General features: G+C 36.8%; 2 protein-coding genes across 3 annotated transcripts; both read right to left on the bottom strand.

Annotated features, from left to right (window-relative positions):
- Positions 1-735: 735 nt before the first annotated feature.
- LOC109013868 lies at positions 736-7,253 on the bottom strand. 2 transcript variants are annotated; one of them, XM_035694378.1, is made up of 6 exons: positions 6,781-7,253; positions 6,649-6,686; positions 4,914-5,184; positions 3,812-4,095; positions 2,885-3,356; positions 736-1,182 (listed from the first exon to the last, which is right to left on the bottom strand). In XM_035694378.1, the coding sequence occupies exons 1-5, from the start codon at positions 7,117-7,119 to the stop codon at positions 2,915-2,917; spliced, it is 1,374 nt and encodes a 457-aa protein (XP_035550271.1). In that variant the 5' UTR covers positions 7,120-7,253; the 3' UTR covers positions 736-1,182; positions 2,885-2,914. The 2 variants fall into 2 exon arrangements, with proteins under 2 accessions (XP_035550271.1, XP_035550270.1); XM_035694377.1 differs by lacking the exon at positions 736-1,182 and having other exon boundaries at positions 2,690-3,356.
- Positions 7,254-9,273: 2,020 nt separating this feature from the next.
- Positions 9,274-15,694, bottom strand: LOC109013867 (protein CbxX, chromosomal-like). The gene is made up of 7 exons (XM_018996098.2): positions 15,307-15,694; positions 14,340-14,450; positions 14,131-14,229; positions 13,916-14,026; positions 13,519-13,822; positions 10,272-10,411; positions 9,274-10,156 (listed from the first exon to the last, which is right to left on the bottom strand). Exons 1-7 carry the CDS (start codon positions 15,442-15,444, stop codon positions 9,620-9,622), a joined length of 1,440 nt encoding a protein of 479 aa, XP_018851643.2. The 5' UTR covers positions 15,445-15,694; the 3' UTR covers positions 9,274-9,619.
- Positions 15,695-21,740: the final 6,046 nt, after the last annotated feature.

The raw sequence follows: 21,740 nt of genomic DNA, 5'->3' as shown, positions 1-21,740 counted from the left end.
ATCATATTCTAATTATATTTTTTCAATAATCATTTAAAAAGAAGAAAAATAATTTATATAAAAAAAAGAGAAATAATTAATATAAAATATATTTAATGAATGAATAATTTTTTAAAATTTAATTAAAAATAACTGTAATTAAATTTTAATTATAGCTATTTTAATATGATCATATTTTATAGTTTAATAGGTAAATTTTTAATAAATTTAATTTTAGGTAATTCAATCAAAATCTTTACCATCGGTGTGAACACAGATATCAAAGGAATATTCTGTCATCATGGAAACAGCACGAGGACTCTCATCATGGCTGTGGTTGGACCCTCCACAGCTGCTCTCTGATATGACACTTTTTTTTTTTTTAGTTCTAAGGTTTTTGGCTTTTGGCACCATGTTTGCAAATTGATCGGCAATACCTCCAGCGTCATACAAAGCGACAACCACTCTCGCTGAGAACAACCCCTCTCAGAAGTCAGAATACACAGTTCCACATGTGCACGCACTATCACCGATCTCATCATCTCATACCAAGGCTCTTCCAAATCACATTATTATTATTATTTTTTTTTCCAATTCATCCGTTGGAAATGATCAGCACAACGGACAAACAAAAAGCATTTTATAGCTTTACTGTTTATTATTCCTACACATTACACATTATACATATTTTTATATTTTATTTTATTTTATTTATCATTTATATATTATATATTTTATAAAAAAAAATGTATAATATGTAAAAAGATAAATAAATTTTTATCATTTTATGAAAGATGAGAGAGATAGAGAGCCCTTCCTTAATTAGCTGCCAGTGACAGTGACAGAGATACACCCTTCCAAAAATTTTCAAGACATTTAAAAAAGAAAGAAAGAAAGAAAGCCAGAACTACATGATTGTTTTGGACATACATCATTGATATCCACCAACCGAGTGAATTGTTAAATTTTACTAAAAGAAATTGCAGCCAGCTGCTCTTATTTTATCAAGGCAGGCACGGCTGGCTTGTATGTCTCTGTATTGATTCCCATTCCATTTACTTGTCATATTTTGAGAAGGAAGCGCAGTCAGAATGAAAATTACAAAGTGGATGGATATCTGCAATCTTGCCCATGGAAGAGACTTGGCAGCCAAAGGGAAGATATGAATACAAAAAGAGAGCTGCTACAGGGAAGCCCGTTGCACTGCACGAAACACACGAATTTGCCAAGGTGGATAAGTAAGGGAAAAGCAAAATAAAAAATAAAACAAAATAAAAAATAAAACAAAATAATCAAAAGTCAGGTTTTTTTATACTTTTTACTTTCTCTCTCCTATGTATCGCTCTTTCATCCTCCCACCCAACTTAGCATTACTGTAAGCCGATACCATGGTCGTCCACAAAACAACATTCCTTTCAGGCATTTGGTCAAACAAGGCCTGTGCTTCGTTCAAGAGGGAAAATTTGACGTACATATTGAGGAGAATGTTGGTGAGAAATGTGTTAGGCCGATCAGAGCCTGCATGCAGCACTTGATTGGTTGAAAAATACAAGGGTTTTGAGGGCCCAACGAGCCAAGCAGCACTTGATTAGCTCAGAATAGATGATAGAATCGGCCCAGATGCCGTGTCTTTGAATGGCATCTATGGCCTTCATGGCTCTTGGGAGGTCTCGCTGATAGCAGAAGTTGGTGAACTCGTCAAATAGAGAGAAGGAGCCTGCAGACACATCCCAGGACCTAATGAATGGTTTCAACAAATGAACCATTTGAGTCTTATCTTAGTTAAGGAGAGCACGGAAACCGGGGGGAGGGAGAGAGCTAATTTTTTTTTCCCTTAGAATCTCTAAAACTTCAACTTTTAATGGTACAGGATTGTCGTTCTATACCACAAAAAAGCATAAGAGGGTAAAAGAAGGGAAATATTGAAGTACTTGAAGGGTCTGATGCAAGTGTGGGTGTGAAAAATGAAATTGATGTTCGTGGGTGAGGAATGAGGATGATCTGAAAATACATGAGGTTCTGTTTTTTAGAAGGATAAATTGGACATTTCATGTGTTTTATAGGTGTCGTGCCTTTCATATTTTATAAGTCGTGTGCCATATATAATATTCCATATAAAAATGCTAGGATCAAAATGGAATTAGGGATGCTACCCGCCCATGCAGGGGCGGGCTGGGGTATGGTTTCTATTTTACACTAAAAATAGGAAGAGTGTTGAGAGGGGGGTGGCACATGGGTCAATCTGCCCCCCGCCCCCGCATGGGTGGTGCGGGGTAGCCCGCCCGCCCATGCGGGGGCAGGGCGATCGGGGCCAGGGCCCCGCTGCCCACCCCTATTCTCCATCATCAATCCGAGAAATAGAGAGGGAGGGATGAGGCGGGAATGTTTTTGGTTTTTGCCGAATAGCGCGCGTTTATCACTAAATGTGTGGGGAGGCAAAATAGGTGAATGACTCGGCCAAGGGACTACGGTTGATAGCAATGTTCTGGGTATATTATTATTACACCTTCTGACAATAGGCACTGAAAATATAGAGTGGATTTATCGACTGATGGCAAGGTTTTTGGGTCTCATAGAACAGCATCTGTTCCACCTGTGGATCCTGGATGTACCACAAGAATATCTTGGCACTTTACATTAGCAGCAACTCGGCTAAGGGACACATAAGAGCAACCATTATCTTGTTTTCATGACATGTCCGTAGCAGAAGTAAAGCAACCAATATGAAGACTAACCATATAAATAGAATTAATTAACCGTAAGAATAATATTCTAACACATTGATCTCCAATAAAATCATGTCAATCAAGAATTACTCTTCAATCTTGAATTGGCCAAGTAATTTTTACTATCTTCTAATCACTGTAGTTTAAATTTTTTTACACAGGCGTATACGGAATGTTACCTTGTTAACGAACCATATGCATTATGATTATCACATCACCTGCGCATTATCAACATACTGCAAAGCCTCAGAAACAACTTCTGATATCCAGCTCACTGTAGTTCCGAAAAAGAGCTCCCAAAACCAAAGATCCAATGCCAGCACTGAGGAAAAGATGAGCAGCGCCAAAGTCTGGTAACGGTTCAATGGCCAACCCGAGACTTTGGCGAGTGCCTTTAGAAATGGAAGCGAATCAACATGTAGACTCTGCTTGCTTATAGACCATGCTGTTATCCACTGCACACGTGAAGGGAATATATCAAACTCTTCTCTCAACCTTCTCCCCAAGTCAGGCATGTGGCCACCCCCATATAGTATAGCAATTCTATTATGGCCCTCATCAATGGCTCTTCCAAGAGCCTCCACCGCAGCTCTATTCCTTTCACCAATGATGACAGAACTCTCTTCTACATCTGTCGTCACCTGTGTAAACCTTAAAAAAATGAAGGGGAAAAAAAAATTTATGAGCCCCATATTAACAGGATTTTTCCCAAATATAATGCGACTGCACCAACCACCCCATCCTATGCTAGAGGGCCCATATGTGGTTCCCTTTTCTTTGCAACTGTGCCAATGCAACACTTTTTTTTCTTTTTTCTGGAAAAAAAAGGTACAATGGAAAGGAGAAAAACAATCTAGGGGAGTTTGCCAAGTCATTTGGAGCAGGTGACAGCAGGTATAATTAGTGGTTCAAATGCAAAGATTGTAGATCGATGCATTATACTTTCTCCATTGGACTTGCTAATTAACAAATAGTTTTGTGTAATACGTGAGAAAGCACTTGATGATAATAATAATAATATAACATCTAAAAGTTACATACCAGTTGGGCATTACATCAAACATCTAAAACAGAGAAATGATAGAAGGGTGGGTGCAGATACTTACTCAGACGTCAGTCTCTTTGCCAAGAAGACCTTCATTGCAGCCCCAAAGTCAAGCCTAGACAAGGCTTCCAGTTCAGGAAATTCTGATGCCTGGTTCCCCACATCACAAACACTTCCAATGATGAGAAGGCCCACAAGTGGCATAGGAAGCACACGTGAAGCCCATAGAAGCTTGGATCGCCAAGGATCAAGGTCTCCTGGAATTGAAGCAGGCTGCACCAAAGCTTTTGTTGATCTAAGGGTCATGTCTCTTGCAAAAGTGAAAAAGCTTTCACCTTTTTCAAGCTGGAAAGTAATGAGTGGATAGTGTCAGATCTAGAAGTTGCAGGTAATTGATAAATACAGCAGTGAATCTATGCCTAACTAACAAAATTAAGTGAATACCCAAAATTGTAGTCATTTTATTTCTATCTTTCCATACATAACCAAAGAATGGAAAAGATTCATGGTAAATTGAAATTTCAAAAATAATATTACGGAGATACTGAAAACATGCACCAACCAGTATGATATTGGTATTTTTTAACGGATAGTGAGAAAATGAAATCAGTATAAATACCAATACCTATTACAGGTAAAAGGATAGAGATTGAAATAAATAAGTCTCAGTCCAGAATAAAAAAAGAAAAAGAAAAAAGAGTTTGAAGCATTAAAAAACTTGTATGCATAGAACAGATGGCACAACATGGATAAATAATAAATAGGAATTAATACCATTCCAATTGTAGCAGTGAACCTTGAATTATAAACCACATTAGGGAAGAAACACTGTAACTATATTACAAATATATAAAATGCCATCACTGCAAGTTTATTGACCAAGCACAACAGAAACGACACATCCACACAACCACCATGCTGAACTTTCAAACAGCAGAATGCTTTGTATGACATACAAGTAGGAGACAAGTCCCTTTCCATACTTTAAAAGCATACCACCCCCACCTAGTAGCAAAGCATCTCTAGATTACCTATCTCACTGATAAAATTTCCGAAGAATGGAAAGCATTAACACCAAGAAAATGTCAATCACTTCGTCGACTTCCATAATAATACCACTTGTATATCAGAACAATTTAAGCTGAGCGGGAAAGAGAACAGACCTGAAGTAATTTAAAGGTTTCATAGTCAAGATCTGCATGGTACCAATTCTCAGATTGGTAATCAAGGCAGTCCAATTGAAAATCAAGCATTAGAACTCGAGCCATCTGTCGCTGGATGCATCCCAAGATGTTAAAACCTCGCGAGCGTGATCCTTTGTCTCTTTTTTCAGGAGTAGGGTTCCTTCTATTCTCTAAAATTTCTCTGCTAGCCACCATTTCATAGAGAACACAATCATAAGATTCAAGTTCTTTCTGTAGGGTTGCAAAGTACCTGCACATATGGCTCGAAATCATCAAAAGCGGTATTATTTGGGAAAATATACTTTATTAAGTAAAACAATTCTTGAGAGTTGCAATACAAAGAATGCAGAAAGGGCTCAAAGCCTCAAACATGCCAAGAATATATCATCTTTCCTCAAACATCTATAAACCTTTCCTATGAACTTAACACAAATTAAGCTCAAGATTTTAATCATAAAGCTATAACTGCAGAACATCAGGTCACAAGTAAAGAAAAATAGGCCAAATAATCAGTAGAATCAAAATTATAAAAGGCAAGTAAGGATATCACCCAACTCTCAAGCAATGGCAAAAACAGATTACCCAAACTAATGAAACTCCACTATAACTTAAGTTCATGGGAAGAATCTAATGTCCCTTTTTGTATAGCCCACCTTGTCCCCAACACCCCCCCCAAATTTCACCTCTCTTCTGATGAGAGATAATCATAAGCCAACTTTTACAAGGATATAGGCACAAAGGATTGTAGCATTGAACAGATTATTCAGGCTATTTGCTCCACCTTTTGATAAACATAATGTTAAGGAGAAACAATCCAGATTTAATATCTTCTTTCAGCTTTTTTTTCCCTTTGTTCTCAAATGTCGGTTTTTTAAAGAATAAAAGAAATAAAACCAAAATTCTACATTAGAAATCATCTTCCACATATTTAAATTAGTACTGAATAATTTGGTTAACTGCAGAAAACTCTGTAACACCCCTTCTTATACTTTGGCCGAGTACTATCAAGATTTCACCTTTACTAATCCAGATGAGTGTCAGCCTCTTTTTATGTCATTTTCTCAATTTCTCCCAACCAAAGTGCCTGATGATTAGAAACAAAAGAAGGGAGGAAAACGTCACAGGTATTAAATTATAATTTATATCTCTACAATTCCCCATCTCAGTAACTGCAACTAGAATTTAATAAGAAAAAGGGGGGAGGGGGAGAGTATCAACGCATCTGGAAATAGACCATTGATCTCGATCAACAGACATCTGACATGGTAAAGGCCTTGGGATTGGATTTCAATTTTCTGCTTACAATTCCATTCCATATGTTCAGGGTAGAAGTTTTCTAGACAAGGGTCGCTATGCTACTGACTATTTTGACAATCACGTGTATCGGTTGCTCCCTCGGCTTCTAAAAGAAAACTTTGTCTCCACTACTTGTAGATAATTCAAGTTCCACAATACCTATTCTTTCTCCCTCATTTATACTCCATGTTCACGATCAACCAATCTTTCATTATAAGAATTCATCACTATGCCGCTACCATCCTATTTTTTAGACGCTTTTCTATACAAACTTCCAAAGCCCAATTCATAACACCTAGAACCAGTGGCATACATTAAAACAAAGAAAGAAAATGCATGGCTTATCAGTGATTCAATCAAGATAAGAAAAAATAAATGTAATAAAAAAAGTAATTGAAACTCTATAGAGTAGACATACTCTTTATCTGCAATGTGAATCGTCGAAACCAAATCGACCTACACCGCCAAAAGAACAAGAATCGACAATGAAACAACCGCAAATAAGAAACATGCATACCCACTTGAAGTGAATAAGAAACCGAGCTTGTACCTGAAGAAAAGGCCGCAAAAGAGACCAGGGAAACCTCTTCCTGTACCTGACCACAGCAGTCTGCAACTCCGCGCAGCCTCCATCAACACCCCTCTTGAACCTCATGAAGTCAGCAATCGAATTGTTCTGCAAAAACTGCTCCGTCGAACCATCTTCGATTGATTGTTTCAAAGAGGCCCTGGGGATTGCGAAGTTAAGGGGTTTGGACAAATTAAGGCTGCGTTTGGAGGTGTAGAAGGGTCTGGGTCTAGTGGAAGTGGAAGCGGAAGATGGATGCGAGCTGGAATTAGATGGAAATGAAGATGTGGAAGAGAGGATTGACAAAGAGCTTGCGACCATTCTTCTCTCAAGAGAGAGAGAGAGAGAGAGAAAGTTGTGCGTATCTGGATAACCAGAAAACGGGAGATTTTCCAGCTAGGCCCTGCTTCTGGTTTTGCAGTTAATCTAGTTTTCCTACCACAAATCTATATGTTTTCTGTTTCCCCCATCCTACGTCATTCTTGTACGAACCATTAGTTATGCCTTGTGGGTTGAAAGTAGGTAGATAATAGATACAGAAAAAATCTGTTCATTATTATTATTATTTTTCATCGTCTCCTTATTTTTTTATAATAAAATATTAAATAATAAATTTATAAATAAATTATAATAAATAATTTCTAATTAACTAATATTACGTTATAAGATGATGAATATCATTACTTATAGATATACATTTTCATTTTCTACGAAAGAAAATTATTACCAACGACGATGATATTTGTAGTTATAAAAAGTACGAGTATGATATAATTTAAAAAAAAATAGATAAATTTAAGATTTATATAAAAAATAATAATTTTTTAATAATAAATTTTATTTTTTTAAAAAAATATATATATAAAATTTGAACACTTTAAAACTTTATATGTATACATTTCATGTCTTTTTAAATGTCTCTGTTAACTAAATTCCATAAGATTTGTATTCAAAATCTTATAAATATATATATTAAAATTTAATTTTATAAATAATAACAAATATTATACCACTCACTTTTTGAAAATATTATTATACTTTATCTTAAGTTTTATTATTTTAATTGATTTGATATATTTATGGCTTAAACGAGTGTCCATTTAACACGTATCAAATCACTAAATATGAAAAAACTTAAAACAAAAAACATAATTTATGCACGATGAGTCTATTTTTCCTTTTCTTATGCCCTAAACTAAGACAAAAAATCGGAAATTTCAAAATTCTTTTCTTTTTGTATATCTTCTTCTTCAATTTGGACTGATTTGTTTCAATTCAACTCTCAATACCAACTTTTAATAGATTAATGTTAAAATTAGTTGGATCTTGCTTGCACGCCAAAAGTCGCGTTACTTTGAAGAATTGCTTTTGGAGGATGAATATTTTTATTTTTATTTCTATTTTTTATATTTTAATTGTTAAATTCCATTTGATTATTATCAAAATGATAGTTAAACGGGCAATGCAATGAAAAAGATAAAGATCAGGGCTCTCAGGATTATGATAGTACAGGAGAAAGAATCATCTGAACTAATCACTCAAATAAATTGACCCTCTTTTTTCAGAAAAATAAAATATGGCTGTGGCATATGCTTTAATTCAAATAAATTATCTGACCCAAAGAATTAAGCCCAAGACTATTTTTAATTTCCCCTTTTTTCTTCTGAACATATGACTATGTAAGTGGAACATGAATTAGTTGAAGACAAGTAAATGAACGCCACTGATCTTCACAACTCCGGTGGAGGAGCCACCAAAGGATGGTCGCGTGATTTGCATGCGCCACCAAAACCGTGTGGCTTTCCTACGTGCCAACGCATTTTCCGACCTCCTACCACCACACATGTGGCACAGCTGGACTCTTCCCACCTCTTTCCCATCTCTAGATCCTTCGGACCCCAGTTTCCAGGCTCCGTCCGCATCGATGCGTGTAGCATAGATGTCGGCTCTGCCACACGTACCTCTGTAAGACCACTAACGACTCGGATTGTCCGATTCTAACTATCATACTATGTTACAGCTTCCCCTAATAAAAAATCTAGAAAAAAATAATGTAAAGACCTTCGTCAACAACTTCGGATCAGATAGTTGCAATGTTGCTTTCATGGATGCGGATCACAACTGAACTCGACAAATCTAATAATTAGATTTTAAAACCATTATTGCTGCAGTCTCCTAGGCTTGGGTCCAATTTATTAATCTCACCGCTCGTTTTTATTTTATTTTCTATTGTATGCACTGCAATTTCTGCGAAGGGATTTTTGTGAGGGTCCCCACCTCCTTCTGTATTCTCCTTTTTAATTCAATGCAAGTTTGATGAAAAAAAAAAAAAAAAAAAAGTAAATGAACGCATGCAATATCTTGTTGTCCAGAATCTTCAGATAACAGAATAGTACTTACCCAAAAGAGAAAGGGTGAAAACAGAACAATGCGCATCCAAAGTTGGAGAATTAGCCATCCATCAAATAACAGAAAGATAATCACATACTGAATGCGACATTTATTGCTCACTCCAAATCAATATATCAATACAATGAATTACTACAAAACCCCGCCCAGAAAACATCTCAAGCGCCATTGACGGATACAGTGAAGTTTCCAACTAAAAAAATCAAAGATTGTTGGAACTCATCCTCCCTCAAAGGATGAAAGGCATATGGATAGAATGACTGGTAATGGATTTCTTCAAGTTGAATTATCCATTCCTGTCTCAGTTATTGGAATTCTTCAACTTCAATTAGAGAGGATATAAAATGAGAAAGGCTGGCAAAAGAATGGTCGCCAAGTTTTTCCTAACTAAATCTATATCCATTCTCATGTCTCACAGTGATATCAGCCGTAGACCAGCTTTTAAATCCTCTAAAGTAATGGTACAAAGTTCATCTGTGTCTATACAGTCAAAACTTAGCCTAAGGTCCAAATACTCTCTAGCATTGACTAGAGTTGGATCCACTAAACCACCATTCATCTCCTTGCGCTGCTTTTCCGTTGTTTCACTCTGTATCAGTGCTGCCACAGCTTCTTCAGTGCAAGAAGGGTGTAACTTAAATCCATACAACAAACTATCTTCCGCTTGATTATTCATCTTGATATGGAGAATCTTGGCTAGTTCTTCTGAACTGAAGTCATTAAAAGAGAAAAACTTGGTCACCCGTCTGCAGAAGCCTTCATTAGAAGCAATCACACGCTTCATTGGTTCACTATACCCAGCAAATATGACAACCACCTTTCCGCTGTCCATGACGGACATAATCTCTTCTAAAGCTTCCAATCCATAGTCCTTATCATCTGCCTTCTGCATAGGTATCAGTCGATATGCTTCATCAACAAAAAGAATTCCTCCTTCTGCTTCTTTAATCTGTGCACAGTATTCTATGGTTAGTTTGTTACATACAGTAAAGCACACAAGCCCTGTCTCTGCGAGAGGGAGATGCAGAACCTAACAGCAAAGATGATGAAAGCCCAGTATATACCTTCCTCCTAGTTTTTGGCCCAGTATGACCAACGAATTCTCCAACCAAGTCGGTCCGCTGTACCTCTGTTACTCTGTCAGTCGGTAAAATTCCCACCATATAGAGTAGTTTTCCAAGGATTCGAGCTACCATAGTCTTACCTGTAGAAGATATTAATAATAACCTTGCTTTGCAAATTGATACAACAAGATACAACAATGTGATGCATTCACATATAGCAAAATGACAATGGTATATATCAAATTTTCATTTTCATTCACTCCTCAATGCAGCAGTTAAAACCCCTTGAGAGATATTATTGGGATATAAGAAATAAATGAGCATAATAAAAAAGCAATGATTTGCATTTTGAAACTAGGGTTTCTAATTTTGTTTCGGATATTTTCAAATTATGCCTTAACTTCCCAAATTCCAGATGTTGTTTAACTGTTTTAAGGTTTTAAATGAATTGCTTTAGGTGCCGATTGACTTCATTAAATGTTGAAAAGTTATGATAGGCAATCAGGAAACTTTCCAATTTAAGACTACAAGGTCCTGAGTAAAATAGGAAAACTTACCTAATTTCAGACTTCCTAGAAGCCCTAAAAACAATTTCTGTCGAGTGCCTATAGGCTGTAAGTTTTCATTAACTGCACTTAAGGCAAAATAGGACTTCTAGAAACCCAAGGTCTGCCACCCCTCTTAGGAATAACTAGGGTCAGCGTCGCTTCTTTATTAACACTGCTAGGCTGCTAGAAAGTTCCCATTTTCTTCTCTCAACTCTCAAGTCTGCCATCCCTTTTGCAGCCACTCCCCTAATTTTCCATCAACAACTCAAGGTCTAAGTCTGCTGCGCCCATAGGTGAGAAAATTCAACACTTGTTCATGAGTTGATCAAGGAATAGCTGCTGAATGGGACCTTCATGTGTTTGTCCAGATCAGAAACTTCAGATTTGAAACCCTAGACTGCAACCGTCCTTCCCTTGCTGCTGCCACTACAAAGTTTTTCCTTCACTTTTAAACGAAATAATCTCCAATTCCCTTATGACAATATACAGAAATTTAAGGGTAAAGTAAGCAGAAACTGAAACAGTCAAAGAAACCCAAGCGGACAGATTCGCCACTTGATTTTCTTACTACTTCATGGATATTAAGGCGAGGTTATTTTATAAAACTGATCACATGATAGATGTATGATGGATTGAGTGCAAAAGTAAGGCCATGTTCGGTTTAACAAAAAAATTCAATATTTTTTTAAAACCAAGTCAAACATCTTTGAATCAACTTTTCTATTTCAACCTTTCATCCCATCATTATCTAAACACACAAAAAAAAAAAAAAAATACAACTTTTACAAACTCCAAAAGAAAAAGAATCTTAAAACAACTGTACCTATTCACTTTCACAAACTTCAACACAACACATACTTTTTTCAAAAATCAAATTGACCTCTTAGCTTCATGGAGAGGTCTTCAAGGCACTTCTCAGATTGCTGCAATTTGGAAGATGGTTATGATATGTTTATGGTGGTGTCTTTGGAGGGAGAGGAACAAGCGAAACTTCGAAGATCGCGACCGGTCATTGGATGAACTTAGAACTTTATTTTTTAACACCTTGTTCCAATGGTTGATTGTAATTGATTTTAATGAATTTCTTTTATCACTAGAACATCACTCCTAGGTGTTGCTCTTGTATATGACCCGTGTAGTTGGGCTTTGCCTATTCTTATGATCAATAAAATTTTATTTACCAATTAAAAAAATCAAAATTTTCCCTCTCCTTTCCCAAAACCCATTCTCAAAAAAATTCTCAAATTTTCTCAAAATATTTCAAACCAAGAATGGCCTAAGGCTTTTATTGACTGTTAGAATTTATACATGCTGTCCTAGGATGAAATAAACTGGTTTCTTTAAGTTTTACAAGATTTATATGTCGGTATGAACACATCATACATAGATCATAGAATCCATGAGTGATGCATTTCATTGGTTGTATAATTGTCAAACATGTAGTTAAGGGTGAGAGTTGGCTACTGCAGAGAAACTGCAGCACCATAACCATAAAAGGTGGTTGTTGTTTGGACTAAATTTAGTTCTAACCCCAATGAGTCACCCTTGCAGTGACTCAAACCTCCTAAGTATTGAGGGAAAACTTTGGAGTTGTAAGAGGTCAAACCCCACAAATGAGTTTCAAGCTATATGCTATGATGATACTACCTTTACCCGTACATATGATATGTTATGAAAGTGAGGTTTTGTAAATGCTTTAACCTGATGCATGTGCTATCTATTATGTCATGAATATATTTATGTTATGAAGGCTATGCCAATATTTTTTTATAGAAAATTCATGATTGTTCTCATGTGATGAGTGTTATTTAAAAGCTCATATCATGAAAGTTATGTGAAAAGAAATGGTGAATGAATGCATTATTGAATGTTTATTTTGGCCATATGATAATGCTTGGTGCCAAAGCTATGCTATGGACGGATGTGCAAGCCACACTGAAGATGTTGAGATGTGGCCTGCCCGAGGTGTTCACATCCAACATGAATGTGGTACCCCTTATGTGAATGGGCTGTGGAACTGGTGCATGATCTTGCACCCAAGGGTTAATGTGTTGGTCATTATGTAGGTAACTATTTAAATGTAAATGTTTTATTATATGTGCGCAAATGTTTAATTGTATTTAATAATGTTTTTCAAACGTAAATCCTAATTCAAAACCTTTTTTATTAAGTATTCAACTCAGTTACTTTTTATGTTTTAAAATGTCCCAGGTGAAGAAGATGGGGATGAGCTAGCAGGCCAAGACCAGTAGGGAGGGACCATGGCTTAATCAAGTTCTAGAAAGTGTTCCTCAAAAGTGTTTTTGGGTCAAGAAGATATATTTACATCAAGGATATTGTTTAATTTCAGTTTATTGAACTTTGTTACATCCTGCCTTATAGTTTGAGAATAGTTAAGTTACTGGTTTTGAGGTTTTAATGTTTATGGATCGCTTTTTACCTATTGCTACCTAATGTTATAATGTAGCATTCTTAACCCTACAAGGAGGTGTTAGATATATAGACAACCTAGTGATTATAGATAATAAAATTATGAGGCCTAAAGAGCACCTTATTTTTTAACAATGTTAGTGACTTACAAAAAGATTGTGCCCCAAACGCAAAAAGCAAGTACCAAGAAAAGATCAAACGGATTTCCAATGTTGAAGGAAAATATAGAACCATCGTGACGAGACAGAAATAATCTTGCCAGCAACTACCTGTTCCAGGATTGCCAAGGAAAGCCATATGTGGGGGTCTTCTTGAGCCAACTTTCAGCCCAAGGGCCCTACGTCTCTCATCCAAAAGCATACCCCTTGCCCATTTCCGGAGCTGTATCTTAAGCTCATGCAACCCTACTACCTTTGACATTTCATTTTCAAGTTCATCCATCTTAGATTTTGTTTCACTGCATGCTTCAATTGCTCTTCTCTTTTGCTGCTCTTCAAGATGCCAATGCAAGAGTTCCCGCAACTTTTCACTTCCAGGGCCTTGTGAGAGATGATTTAGAGGAGTCATGCCCTCCTGCAATACAAATGTTACACCAAATATGATTCTTTACCTAGGGAGAATCGTTTACTAAGCTGAGATTATGCCAATCAATTGCAGTCCACATACATTATCCTTGGCACTACAATCAGCATTGTATTCAAGCAATGTTTTGACAGTCAAGCAGTCTTCAGCTCGAAGTGAGTACCAAACAGCAAGATGTAAAGGTGTCATTCCATTCTGCATTAATAAGACAGCACAACAACATAACATATCATCAAAATTCAAATCCCAGTTTTAATTTGAACTCTTCAAAAAACGGATAATAAGGCAAAGAAAAGCACATTTGCTTTTGCTTCAATAAAAGCACGTCGACCAAGAAGCAGGCGTGCAGCATCATTGCACCCATTCTTTGTTGCCATGTGCAGCGGAGTTTCTCCATACTGCAAACCACAATAAGTCACGAACACAAGCTTAAACAAATCCCCAAGCGTCATAACTGTAAGAATATCCACATCTATATTCACATTTTAGCCAAAGGAAAAATACGTACCATGTTCTTGGCTTCCAACTCAACCTTATCTGTCCCTTCCCAATCAAGAAGAAACTTGACTATCTCAACCCTGTTATAACCAGCAGAAACATGAAGCGGTGTCTGTGCCATCTGCAATCAGGCAAGCAAAACAGGTGCATAGATAATAAATAAACAACTCCATATAACATGTAGATTTAGGAATCCATTAATGTATATAATAAAACGTAGATCTCACTTATTTTAATTCTAAAACTAGAAGCAGATACACATACAAGTACAGAAAAATCTAATTACAAAATAAATGCTAGCTCATTTTATCATTTTACTAACAGGTTCCTTCCCACTTCCGTTGTTTGCACTCCATCATTTGCTGAACTTACTATGCATGTTTTCTATGCTCATCCTACTGTTCTAGAGCATGCTCATTCTTCCACCTCTATATCATTGACAGTTTCTCTGGTCAAATTAAACCAAGTCTGCGTCATCGCGTTATGGAACCTTTTCTTGAAACTACCTATCTAATGCACAATTCAATAAGAATTACTTTGTATTAGATAAAAAAGATGAAGGCTCCATGCACACTCATAGGAAAATTATTCATATGTAGCCCAACTGTGTACAAGCTAATAGATCCATCTCCATCTCAGTCCTTGATCTCATTAAACCACCAACTTGGTGCTTGTTTCCTCAACAAACTCAACCACATTATATCTATATAGACCCCGCCAAACGCACGTACCACCGAAACAATGCTTTTTAAGTTTTCTGGCTTATTGCGAGACTTCAGCCCCCCCCCCGGGTGGCGGGGATAAAAATTATAGGGTAGTCAATCATATGGTCAAATGGGTTCGGTTCGTTCAATTTACACAAACAGTTCACACCCTTGAAATAACAACTGTGGAAACGGAAGTGAAAAAAAGAATTGAAATCTTGGGCAAAACCAAAAAAACTTAATTAACATAAATAGAGAGAACGAAATCTTTACGACGGGATTTCTTTCATTCAGAAGAGAAGGGCGGTCTCGGAGTAGCCTTTGAACCCCAATAAGGTCCCCGGACTGGGCGCAGCCATGAATGGTGGTCGGCTTGGCAGATCTCGACCGTTGATCCTGTGGCCTCTGCATCCCTATGAATTGGGTCTTAATGTCTCTCCAGTAGGCGAAAGAAGAAAACGGGGGAGAGAGATTGCAGAGGCTGCGCCCTTTTCCTTTGTTTTCTTCTTCTTTATGTTCTTTGTTCTACCTTTCTCTCGAGGATTGTCGTTTCCGGTCACTGGCGGTCAATGCGGAAATGAAGCCGAAACTCACCCAGCGTCCGACTCTCACGTCCGAAACTGCCACAACTGGGACTGTCCCCCTGGTTTTATCGTGCAACTCTCGCCCTTTGATTGATTATAGTTTTAGCTATTCCTTTGATTATAGTTTTAGAAGCACCGACATAGCATTAGAAAATTAATTTTTGCGATTTTGCCAAGCAATGAAATGTACTTCATTTGGCACTTAGAACACTAACCCCATCCCATAGCTGTTGGATTGACCTATTTTTTAAAGGAGTAATCTTACATGTGGTATGAGGATGTGGGTTGTGTTTGGTTGTTGAATCAAACTAAACTCAACTCATTTAAAATCAATTATTGATAGAATCTACTATTTTTTTAATTTTTCATAAAAAACTTAAACTCATTTCAACCTATTTCATATATTTCAATATAAAAAGTTAAACACAAATCAACCTAAAAAAGTTCAACTCATCTCAATAGGATCTACAAAATATTAATATTTACAACTCACTCAACTCATTTCAACATCTAAACGTAGCCTAAATCTCGCAAAATATTTTTTGTACTTTCTAAAAAAAGTAAAGCTCAACGTGAAAAATAAAGTTTTTTTTATATAAGTTTCAAATATATCTTACTTTTTTTTTTCTTTTAAAATGACTATGCGAAACAAAGTGTAATTTCAAAAAATCCAACTATGGTGTTAACTCTTTTAAATCCAACTGTTAAGGCTGTGGAAGACCCAAATGTAGTCTTAGGGATGGCAGCAACAATTGAATCTAGAGTTTGCATCTTTATGGTTGAACGACGATTTTCTTCTAAGATGAGTTCAACAACTACAACCTCAAGAGAGGGAATGAGTGTGCGATGTAAGAGAGATGCTCGAGTAGATTCAAAATCCTCACGAAATGCCATCATAAAATGCATAAATTTACGACGATCATGATATGTTGCAAACAACTCATATCCTCAGAACATTTGAGTTGAGGATCTGCAGCAGACAACTGTTCCCAAAATTAATTTGAGAATAGAAATCAACAATAGATTACCTGATTCCTTATGCATCTGATAAAGCTTATAGTCTCAAGCTGAAACTGCAATGAAACATCATGAGTGTAATTGTATCTTTTAGCAAGAAAATCTCAAAAAGTTTTAGCATTACCAAGCTTGGGGAGCAAGCTATGGATGGATGGAAAAGAAGTGTTGATAAACCAAGACAAGATTTTGTAGTGAACACTATGCCAATCTTCAAGGTGGCATGCAACAACATCAAGACTCTCACCTTCTTGTTGCTTGGGTGGAATAATATCACTAGATACACAGAACCACAATTTTCATCATCTAAGAATTACTTCCATATTTTAGGTCCACATATTATAATTAGAGTCATCTAAAATATTATCAATAGAACGAACAATGCTCTCAAGGTTGGGAGAGGTGTGAGGCATAATGTTGTAGTTTTTTTTTTTTTTTTTTCAAATGGTCAATAGTCAACGGTAAACAATCAATGATCGTTGGTAAACAGGTCAACAATCAACTTGTCAAAGGGGCTGGAACAAGTGGGCTGAGTTGCACTGGGCTTGAACCAAAGTGGGCCAAATAAAAAAAAATATGGAAGAATCTTACTTGGGTTGGGCGAAACTAGGCTTGAATTGGGTTGGACTAGGCTTGATTGGGTGAGGCGTGTGCATGTGGCGCGTGGTCAAACGCGCTGACTGAAGTAGAGGCACGTAAGGCAGCAAAACAAGAATTGCTTGATACATAGATGCCACTCTCAGGACTCCCTTTATGATCTGATTTGATGAGAATCTAAGCTAGAAACGAATGTAAACAAGTGATAAACCACTGTCAAGTGTAGAGGAAGCCAAGTGTTGGTATGGAAGAAAGAAACACCAAAAAGGACGACTTGCACGGACAAAGAAATCATAGACACTAGGTTGATGGTGGCTCTGATGCCATGTTGAAATAGAGAGAGTTTTGGTGAATCATATGTGTATCATTTTTGTGTGTATAAAACTATACAAAGTAGGCATATATATAGTTGAATATGGCCAAAGTAAATAAGGAAATACAATGACGAATGAAAGATTATAACCTAACATAATTACTAGAAACTAAAAATATTATCATAATATTTTAAGAATATTAGGTATAAATATCTAAGATACATATATATACACTAACACCAACTATGATGTTAACTTTCCTTTACGGTAGTTCTAGGCCATGGTCATGGAATGAAATCCTATAAATCAAATGTGGAGCTATCTGATTAAAGAAATTTTTCCTTGAAGTATTTGATCATGTGCACTTGCAGAAAATCTCTTTCAAGAGCCTATATCTAAAATCAATATACAAAAGTTGTAACAGATTAGAAAAATGGAGCTCTGGGCAAGAATAAAAAACAGAGGAGCAGAGACCGATGGAGAAGAAGGATCAATCGGTTTCCCCCAAAATTATGTATTGTTCATTATAGTAGAGGATGAATTATATACAACATAGAATATAACAACCTAACAACTTGTTCTAATAACCTTATGACATGTGTAAAATGTAAATACAAAGGAAATGCACATGAAATGAAATTAAATACATGCGGTAGCAGATTTACATAGTGTCTAAACTGCAAGTCGTTTGTCCAGTGTCTTCTAACCCCCCCCCCCCCTCCCCCCCCGGGGAAGATGGAGAGTAGAGATTGACTACTCCCATCTTGGAGAGATGTGAGTACAGCAAATAAGAATGTAAAGCTTTAGTAAAAATGCCAGCCGTATTAGAAGACACATGAGTAGTAAAGATAATCCCAGCTTGAATTTGATCTCGAATGAGGTGGCAATCAAGCTCAATATGCTTGATCCTTTTATGGAATACCGGGTTGGCAGCAATGTGAAGCGCAACTTGATTGTCACAGTGTAGGAGAGCAGCTTGAGTATGTGAAATACCAAGATCTTGAAGCAAATACCGAAGCCAAAGTAAAGAACAAGTAGTGTCCATAGACCTATATTCAGCTTCAGCTGAAGATCTAGAAACTACATTTTCTTTCTTGGATTTCCAAGAAACCAAGGAGTTACCAAGAAAGATATAATATCATGTGGTTGATCTACGAGAATCCGAGCAAGAAGCCTAATCTGAGTCACAATATGCACGAAGCTTAAAAGTGGATCATGAAGAAAGTAAAATCCCTTGTCCAGGAGCTGCTTTAATGTATCGTAGAACCTTGTAAGCTGCTGCCAAATGACTGGAGGAGGGTTTATCCATGAATTGACTTAACAATTGCATAGCAAAAGATAAGTTTGGCCGAGAGATAGTCAAGTATAAGAGCCGGCCAATCAATCTTCTATAAGTGCATGGTTCTTTGAGTGGAACTCCCTCTGTTTTGCTGAGTTTCAAGTTTTGATGAAGAGGGAGTTTAAGTGGGGTACAACCAAGCATTCCTGAATCTACCAAAATATCTAAAGCATACTTCCTTTGAGAAATGTGAATGCCTTTGGATGATCTAGCAATCTCTAAGCCAAGAAAGTATCAAAGGCAGCCAAGATCTTTAATTTTGAACTTATGATGAAGGAAAGTTCTAATGGAATCAATAGAAGCTTGAGAATCACTAGCAAGTAATATATCATCCACATACACTAATAAGACAATGAAAGAAGAACAATCTTGCTTTGTGAATAAGCTATAATCAGCTTTTGATTGGGTAAAACCATATTCAAGAAGAGATGAGGTAAGCTTGAAATTCCATTGTCTCGATGCTTGTTTGAGGCTATAAAGGCTCTTAAGCAATTTACAAACATGGTGTGGCTGCCTCTTAGTATACTCGGGTGGTTTCTTCATGTAAATTTCTTCATGCAAATCACCATTAAGAAATGCATTGTTCACATTGAAATGATGCAAATGCCATCCTTTGATGGCAGCAATGGCAAGGAAACCTCTCACAGTAACGAGCTTAGCAATAGGGGATAAGGTCTCATGGAAGTCTATACCCTCTATTTGTGTGTATCATTTGGCTACTAATCTAGCCTTAAGTCTTTCAATAGTTCCATCAAACTTAAATTTAATTTTGTAAATATACTTACAATTAATGGCTTCTTTTCCATGGGGTAATTCAGTGAGTGTCCAGGTCTGGTTATTTTCCAGTGCTTCAATCTCAGCTTCCATAGCCTTACATCAACCAGGATCCTTCAAAACTTGTTTGTAAGAGTGGGGCTCAGTTTGGACAGAAATAGAAGTAGTAAAAGCTAGAAAATGGGGACTGAATTTATGATAAGATAAGCAATTATTTAAGGGAAAAAACTTACCACTAATAGCAGGTGCATCCATGGAAACTGATTGTGCAGGGAGATTAAGCATGATTTGAGAACAATGATAGTCCTTGAGATACTGTGGAGATGTTCAAATTCTGGTAGACCTCCTAGGTGCATGTAGGGAATGATTAGGAGGGGTGGGTGAATTTGAGGATTTAGTAGGCAGTGGTGGGGATGGGATTAGAGTATGAGATGATGTAGAATGTGCGGGATGTAGAGGAGAAGATGTGAAAAGAGTGGCTGTGGGAGGCGGGTCAGAAATGGGTGTATAAGAGTGGGGGTGAAAAACAGATAAAGATGACTGTGAATGAGAAGTGGATGAAAGTTGTGATGTTTGGTGGAAAGGGAAAATGGACTCATGAAAATGTACATCTCTTGAAATGAAAATGGGGTGTGAGGATAGATCCAATAATTTGTATCCTTTGGTGCCAAAAGGGTAGCCTAGAAAAACACACCTACGACCTCTAGGATCAAATTTTTTTCTAGCATGTAAGAGGGTGGCTGCAAAGTATAAAGAGCCAAAAACCTTCATATGGGCATATTGGGGTTTCTTATGAAAAAGAATATCAAATGGAGTCTTATTTTGTAAAATGGGAGTGGGAAGCCGATTTATAATGTAGGTGGCTGTTAAAATACAGTCACTCCAGTATGTAAGAGGCAAATTAGATTGGAACCGCAAAGCTCTAGCCACATTTAGCAAGTATTGATGCTTCCTTTCAACAATGTCATTTTGTTGAGGAGTTTGCACACAACTCTTATGATGAATTATGCCTTTTTTCATTGAAAAAATTGGTCATACAAAACTCAGCGTCATTATCACTTAATATTTTAATTTTGAGTCCAAATTGTGTTTCCACCAAATTATAAAAGGAAGTAATGTAAGTTTTGGTTTCGAATTAAGTAAGTAAACCCAAGTAGATCGAGAAAAATCATCCACAATGGTTAAGAAATAGCGTGAGCCATCATATGCAATAGTGGAATTTGGGCCCCATAAGTCCCAATGGATTAATTCAAAAATCCTAGATGAAGTATGCTCACTATTTGGAAAAGATAATCTGTGAAACTTGGCAAGGGGACAAATAACACAAGGACTTTCATTAACATCAGTGAAATGTTTGCTTACAATTGGATCAGAAATCATTCTTAACCTAGAAATTGATAAATGACCTAAGCGAAAATGACATAAGTCAGATTGGTTAAACATTATTGATCATAGAGGTGTGTGCAGTAAAATGTGTGTGGATTGAAAGAGATTAAGAAAGGGCTGAAGGAGAAATGTTTGAACAGATGAAATGGTATAAACCATGCTTGAGCTCACCCTTCCCAATCGTTTTCTAGGAAGGCAGGTCCTGTATAAAGCAGTATTTAAAGAAAAACAGCAAGCAACAGGTTAAGATATGCGTCAACTTAGTTGTAGAAATTAAATTAAAGGAGAAAGATGGGACGCAAATAACATCCCTTAAAATGATGGTATTGGTTAATTGAATATTACCAATATGTGTTACAGGAGCTAAACTTCCATTTGGAAGCTTAACAGAGTAAGCAACAGCGGAAGAAATGGTTATAAAAAATGTGTTGCTGCAGACCATATGGTTTGAAGCACTTGTGTCTAATATCCAACTTGAGGAACAATGAATTGAGGTGCTCTCTGTGTGTGTGGAAAGACAAGAATATATATCAGACATTTGTGAAGCAAGAACAGAAGAGGAATGAGGATGGGATGGTGATGCCGAGTGGAGAATAGAGGCTGCTATTGAAGAATCCTTTGGTTGTAGCAAGGACATCAACTGCTGGTATTGATGCTTGGTCAAACCAATCCGGTCATCAGTAGAATTGTCCACACCAG

This window comes from Juglans regia, chromosome 10 (genome assembly GCF_001411555.2).
Source record: "Juglans regia cultivar Chandler chromosome 10, Walnut 2.0, whole genome shotgun sequence".
NCBI lineage: Eukaryota > Viridiplantae > Streptophyta > Magnoliopsida > Fagales > Juglandaceae > Juglans > Juglans regia.
This window is presented reverse-complemented; position numbering and strand designations above follow the sequence as displayed.

Excerpts from the sequence above, each read along its gene's own strand:
- LOC109013868 (XM_035694378.1), bottom strand. The coding sequence starts at position 7,119 with ATGGTCGCAAGCTCTTTGTCAATCCTCTCTTCCACATCTTCATTTCCA. Across the intron at positions 6,687-6,780 it reads TTTTGCGGCCTTTTCTTCAG|GTCGATTTGGTTTCGACGAT; the intron begins GTACAAGCTCGG and ends TTGGCGGTGTAG. Across the intron at positions 5,185-6,648 it reads ATTCACATTGCAGATAAAGA|GTACTTTGCAACCCTACAGA; the intron begins GTATGTCTACTC and ends CCATATGTGCAG.
- LOC109013867 (XM_018996098.2), bottom strand. The coding sequence starts at position 15,444 with ATGCAGAGGCCACAGGATCAACGGTCGAGATCTGCCAAGCCGACCACC. Across the intron at positions 14,027-14,130 it reads TTATTGAAGCAAAAGCAAAT|AATGGAATGACACCTTTACA; the intron begins GTGCTTTTCTTT and ends TTATTAATGCAG. Across the intron at positions 10,412-13,518 it reads CCTTGGCAATCCTGGAACAG|GTAAGACTATGGTAGCTCGA; the intron begins GTAGTTGCTGGC and ends TATCTTCTACAG.